The following is a 6,892-nucleotide window of genomic DNA, read 5'->3' as shown; positions in this document are numbered from 1 at the left end:
AAAAAAAAAAAAGGGAAAAAAAAAAGAGCTAGAAGCTCCACGAAGGAGTTAGATTTAAATATTTCGCTTTCACAACAGGAATGTTACACCATGGGAGAAAAAGTCCAATGGTCAAAATTTCAGTTTGAAGAAAAACACACCAGTAACTCGGAGTTACATAAGAACATACAGAAAATGTATGGTTTCAGGGGAAAACATTACCATAATGCTTTTCATAAGAGGCAAATCATTTCTTTAATCTGCAGATGGAAAATGAATTGTTTTAGGACAAAATATGCCAGTAATGTTTCTTGCATCTGTGGTGCTCACATAACAGCCGATCATATACCACCTTGCGATATGTTAAAGTCTCAAATCCCTGAACTGAAATCATCTTCAGTGTTGACGATCTTCAGCAGTCCATTGCTAATGAATGACTTTTTCAACTCCTTGTTAAATAGTCCAGTTGGTTCGCTGTTATAGCTGTTAGTTTTTCATTAGAAATATGTTATATTGTTATGATTTTTTGTTTATTTTTTAAACAAAACTTATATCAATAATTTTCACACACACTTTCACTTACTCGTATGCTCGTATACACAGTAATTCCCCCCCCCCACCCCCACCCCCTCCTCCCACTCGATTTTTTTCCTTCCATCGTCTAATATCACTTACAGTGAAAAGACGTTAAACTAAAGAACGAACACACACACACACACACACACACACACACATCAGGAAAGAAGAAAGGACATTGACACGGTAATGCACTGGTCCCAGACAGGTCAATCACTGACAGGACAAAGTCCACAATGACCCACTGTGTCCTTCGGGCCGGCCCGTCCACATCACACCTGCCCTACTTCAGTATCAACTCTCTGGTAACAGTCATCGACACTCACAACAACGTCTCTTGACTCGTTGACCAGCATGTCTGTCTGTTGGTTAGTCTGTGTGTTGGTCAGTCTGTCTGTTGGTCAGTCTGTCTGTCTGTTGGTCAGTCTGTCTGTCTGTTAGTCAGTCTGTCTGTCTGTTGGTCAGTCTGTCTGTTGGTCAGTCTGTCTGTCTGTTGGTCTGTCTGTCTGTTAGTCATTCTGTCTGTCTGTTAGTCACTCTGTCTCTCTGTTGGTCAGTCTGTCTGTCTGTTGGACACCCTGTCTGTTGGTCAGTCTGTCTATCTGTTGGACACCCTGTCTGTTGGTCAGTCTGTCTTTTGGTCAGTCTGTCTGTCTGTCTGTCTGTCTGTCTGTTATCAGTCTGTCTGTTGGTCAGTCTGTCTGTCTGTTGGTCAGTCTGTCTGTCTGTCTGTTGGTCTGTCTGTCTGTTGGTCAGTCTGTCTGTCTGTTGTCAGTCTGTCTGTTGATCAGTCTGTCTGTCTGTTACAGTCAGTCTGTCTGTATCAAAGAAGAAAGGACATTGACACGGTAATGCACTGGTCCCAGACAGGTCAATCACTGACAGGACAAAGTCCACAATGACCCACTGTGTCCTTCGGGCCGGCCCGTCCACATCACACCTGCCCTACTTCAGTATCAACTCTCTGGTAACAGTCATCAGGCCCGTCCACATCACACCTGTCCTACTTCAGTATCAACTCTCTGGTACCAGTCATCAGGCCCGTCCACATCACACCTGTCCTACTTCAGTATCAAATCTCTGGTAACAGTCATCAGGCCCGTCCACATCACACCTGTCCTACTTCAGTATCAACTCTCTGGTACCAGTCATCAGGCCCGTCCACATCACACCTGTCCTACTTCAGTATCAAATCTCTGGTAACAGTCATCAGGCCCGTCCACATCACACCTGCCCTACTTCAGTATCAACTCTCTGGTAACAGTCATCAGGCCCGTCCACATCACACCTGTCCTACTTCAGTATCAACTCTCTGGTAACAGTCATCGACACTCACAACAACGTCTCTTGACTCGTTGACCAGCATGTCTGTCTGTTGGTTAGTCTGTGTGTTGGTCAGTCTGTCTGTCTGTTGGTCAGTCTGTCTGTTGGTCAGTCTGTCTGTTGGTCAGTCTGTCTGTCTGTTAGTCAGTCTGTCTGGTCAGTCTGTCTGTCTGTTGGTCAGTCTGTCTGTTAGTCAGTCTGTTTGTTAGTCAGTCTGTCTGTCTGTTGGTCAGTCTGTCTGTCTGTTGGTCAGTCTGTCTGTCTGTTGGTCAGTCTGTCTGTCTGTTGGTCAGTATATCTCCTTGAGCCAGTTCACAACAGTTGCAACTTTAAGTACAGGGATAATGCGGTCGTTTGTTGTTGGGTTGTTTGTTTGTTTGTTTTGTTTCAAAATCAAGCGGTCAGTATGCATTGTCCAGTATGTTTGTTGGTCAGTCTGTTGGTGTCTTTGTTTGTGCGGTGTTCAGTCTGTTGGTTCGACTGTCTAGTCAGTTTGTTGTGTCGAAGTCAGGGGAGGGGGGAGGGAGGAGGGAAAGGGTGTGTGGTGGGGCGGGAATTTGGGGAACAGGGGGGTGGGGGGGAGAGGGTGGGGGAAGGGTTGGAGTTTGGGGAACAGGGGGCGGGCAAAAGGACAAGAGGAGGGTATGTTTATGGAGATAGAGTGGAGGGGTTTGGGGGGTGGGGGGGGGTGGGGGTGGGGGGGCTACTGGTAATGTAATTCTGTGTCACAGTAGGCATATAATGTACTCTTATTCGTAGGAAATTCATCATCATCGCTCTTTGTCATATCAGGACTGCTACACAACAAACAGTGTCGTCACTTGCAGTCTGAGACTGCGTGTGCAGTCAAGCGGTGGTGTTAGTGTTGGCAGTATTATTATTTTTTATGTCATTCAGTAGACTATAGAGCAGGTTAAATTGGACAAGATTCCGGTTTCGGTTTCAAGGTGACTTTCTCTCTCACTCTCTGTCTCTGTCTGTCTGTCTGTCTGCCTCTCTCTCTCTCTCACACACACTCTCTCTCTCTCTCTCTCTGCCTCTCTCACCCTGCCACAGTCTCTGTCTCTGTCTCAGTGTTTGTCTCTCTCTCTCTTTCTCCTCTCTTCTCTTTCTCTCTGTGTGCCTCTCTCACCCTGTTCCTGTCTCTGTCTCTCTCTGTCTCTCTCTCTCTCTCTCTCTCTCTCTGTCTCTCTCTGTCTCTGTCTCTCTCTGTCTCTCTCTGTCTCTCTCTCTCTCTGTCTCTCTCTGTCTCTTACTCTCTCTCTGTCTGTCTGTCTCTCACTCTCTCTCTGTCTCCCACTCTCTCTCTCTCTCTCTCTGTCTCTCTGTCTCTGTCTCTGTCTCCCACTCTCTCTCTCTCTGAGTCTCTCTCTCTCCCTGTCTGTCTCTGTCTGTTTCTCTCTCTGTATGTCTCTCTCTCTAGTCTTTCTCTGTGTCTGTCTCATCAGAGACAGAAAAAGAAAAAAATCCGGACACACACACACACACACACACACACACACACACACACACACACACATACACACACACACACACACACACAAACACACGCACACGCGCACACACACACACACACACACACATACACGCAGGCGCGCACATACACACACGTACACACACACACACACACACACACACACACAGAGTGAACACACACACATACACACACACGCGCGCGCGCGCGCGCGCGTTTAAGATATAATAATAATAATAATAATAATAACATCCCACAATTGCCTCCCTTCCGACGCGAGCAGCAACAGTGAGCGTTACTGTGCCGGGATAAAGATGGCGTCACGCTTCCAAACCACACCTCGACACACACACACACGCTGCACTCACACACTCACACCTGGCCCCGCGACGCTCCCAGGTACAATACTCACACACACCTGTCGGCTGCCTGGACACAGCTAACCGCTAGCCGATGGTCTGACCTGTCTTCGGTGAGTTCCAAACTGCAGACGATTCGTCATGTGGTGAACTTGTGGTGTTTGGAGCGGACAGATTGTGGTACGAGAAGGAAATAATAATAATAAGAAAAAAAACCACAAACACGACAAACGTTGGGACACCGTGACATTCTACTTTGTTCGACACGAAAAGCAGCGTGAGTGTTTTTGCTGCTGGATTCAAATCTTGTGTGTGTGTTCAGTCTGTGGAAGAGTTCAATGATTCGGAGCTGTGTCGACGGACACTTGAATTTCCCGGCGGACAGTGTTTCGAGTGTGGGAGGTGGTGACATTTCTGCTTTCATTATGAGTTGAAAACAGGAGTGATTTGTGTAGTGTTGCCTGTGGAGGTAAGACTTGTGGACGATTCGAGGCGAGTCGCTGACTCGATGAATGAAAGAAGGATTGGCCTGCATACTGCAGTGTAATACCGTGAGTTCAGTGTGTGTGTGTGTGTGTTTGCAGTGAGGGCGATTTCGTTTTCAACTTTAACAGTGTTGTTGTGTCCGTGTCCAGTTTGAAGGTAATTGATTTATCTATTGAGCGTTGATTGCTGCTGTCTGTGTAGAGCTGTGTTTTGACTGTCTGTGTGTCTGTCTGTGTGTTTGTCTGTCTCTCTCTGTCTGTGTGTCTGTCTGTCTCTCTCACTGTTTCACTCTCTCTTTCGCTCATCCTCTCTCTCTCTCTCTCTCTCTCTCTGTGTCTCTGTCTGTCTCTGACTGTTTCTCTCTCTCTCTCTGTCTTTCTGTCTGCTCCCCCCCTCTCTCTCTCTCTCCCTCCCCCTCCCCACCCCTCTCGCTCTCTCTCTCCCCCCCTCTCTCTCTCTCTCTTTCTCTCTCTCAGTCTAGCCGGTACTCAGTTTTGGTATCACGATCGATGGATTAATGTTGGCTGTCGGAGTGTGTGTGTGTGTGTGTGTGTGTGTGTGTGTGTGTGTGTGTGTGTGTGTACTAGTACTCTTTTTTTTATATCACGAACGATTATCACGATCGATGGATTAATGTTGGCTGTCGGAGTGTATGTGTGTGTGTGTGTGTGTGTGTGTGTGTGTGTGTGTGTGTGTGTGTGTGCATGCGTGCGTGTGTCCGTGTGCAAGTGAGACACAGAGAGAGAAGTGTTGTACAGTGTCGGTAAAGGTTTGTTTACAACAGTGAGTACCGTGTGTTTCATACAGTTCACTGTAATCAATGCTGTAAGTTCAGTCGATTACATGACAGTTTGCTGTACTCTCTCTCTCTCTCTCTCTCTCTCTCTCTCTCTCTGTGTGTGTGTGTGTGTGTGTGTGTGTGTGTGTGTGTCTGTCGCTGTCTCTCTGTCTCTGTCTCTCTTTCTCTCTCTCTCTCTCTCTCAGATTTGAAGAAAATGTCATGTTTAAAATCTTAATCCTCGATTAAAACACGTTTTGAGTCCTGAGTTCTTTTCTTTTTTTTATACGAGCAAAAATGGTCAGTATTTTTATGAACACACACAGACACACACACACACACACACACACACACACACACACACACACACACACACACACACACACATCGTGATACAGGCAGGAATAATATTTAAGCGCAGACCATTGTTTCTCACTCGCGAAAATGAACTGCTGTTTGCACATAATTTTTTTTATATTAATCTCTTTGAAAGCGTGTCAAACAAAAACAAAAACAAAAAACAAGAAAAAAGAAGAAGAAGAAATGATCATGTGTCTTCTTGCTGTTACTTTGCAGTTTGCCCAGTGTACAACGTTATTCATTATGGCAATTTTCCCCACAGTATTTGGCAACATGTTTTTTTAAAAATAAATTTGACGAATAATTGCTTTGATATTTCTTAAATGAGGCATGCTCTGCAGACCAAACAGATAAATGCAAAGAGGGGACGTTTATAGGCCTGTCGAGGCCTGAAGGCAAAAATGCTAATCCCTACTACAACAACTACTACTACTACCACCACCACCACTACTAGCCTACTACTACAGTATTGACATGGGCATCGGCACAGGTCATAGTCAGTCGTTTTGATGGTTTACCGTGAGAGCACGCGAATGTTCGAAAGTTAATGTTACATTGAATTGACGAAATCCCAGCTGTTAGTTCTGAGGCCGAGTTACATTTTTTTTTATGGTGTGCCATTTGTGCTGAACGTAAAACACTCATCATGACTCTGAAACTGTTAATTGCACATCAAAGTCACAGTAATGGCGCCCGCTCAGGGTGGTTCTATTCATTAAAAAAACTGATCTTTTCACACACACACACACACACACACACACACACACACACACACACACACACACATACCAAGAATTATGTTGACCTTCAGTTTTGGCGCCCACATAAGGTACTTCTTTCCATGATGAAAACTAATCTTTTCATACTCACAAAACTATCATTTTTATGCAGACCATTTTGGAACAAAAACAAATCTACCTTCATTTTCTTTTTTCTTATTTCTTTTCGCTCCATTATTATTATTTTAGTAGTAGTAGTAGTAGTAGTAGTTACAGCAGCAGCAGCAGTAATAGCAGTAGCAGCAGCAGCAGCAGCAACAGCTGTAGTATTGCTTACAACGGGTCTGTGTTCTATGGACACATAGGAGTGTTGAAACGACATCAACTCCAGTTCTACCCTGAGGTCAGGTTTCGCTCCACAGCTGGTTCACACACAACATGGAGCCCTTAATTAGTTAATACGACTCCCCAACGGACAGTAGTTCACACCAACAAGCTGGCATTTAGACGCACATGTGTGCGTAGTACGCGCGTAGGCCTATGTTTTGTTGCCGATATAGTCCATTGCTACTACTACCACTACTACTTCGACTACTATTACTTCTGCTGCTACTAATAACTAGTAGTAGTCTAGTGCTACTGATAATGATGATGTGACGAACTATTCGTATTATACCAGATGATCGACATACACATTCATATACATTTATATATATATATATATATATATATATATATATATATATATGTGTGTGTGTGTGTGTGTGTGTGTGTGTGTGTGTGTGTGTGTGTGTGTGTGCTCGCGCGCGCGCAATTATATAATTTAAAAAAAGTATAT

General features: G+C 44.9%; 1 protein-coding gene across 3 annotated transcripts in view; it reads left to right on the top strand.

Moving 5' to 3' along the window:
* Positions 1–3,703: 3,703 nt before the first annotated feature.
* The window catches only part of LOC143286714 (rab11 family-interacting protein 2-like), a 65,582-nt gene continuing 62,393 nt past the window's right edge, over positions 3,704–6,892 (top strand). For 2 of the 3 annotated variants that reach the window (XM_076594406.1, XM_076594404.1), the window contains exon 1: positions 3,704–4,262. In XM_076594406.1, coding sequence (XP_076450521.1) covers positions 4,224–4,262 — 39 coding nt within the window. In that variant the 5' untranslated portion in view covers positions 3,704–4,223. The remainder of the gene's footprint in view (positions 4,263–6,892) is intronic. The other variant, XM_076594407.1, reaches the window with a different exon arrangement.

Source organism: Babylonia areolata, chromosome 10 (assembly GCF_041734735.1).
Source record: "Babylonia areolata isolate BAREFJ2019XMU chromosome 10, ASM4173473v1, whole genome shotgun sequence".
In the NCBI taxonomy this organism is placed as follows: domain Eukaryota; kingdom Metazoa; phylum Mollusca; class Gastropoda; order Neogastropoda; family Buccinidae; genus Babylonia; species Babylonia areolata.
The sequence above is the reverse complement of the archived record's forward strand: the minus strand, read 5'-3'. Positions and strand labels throughout refer to the sequence as shown.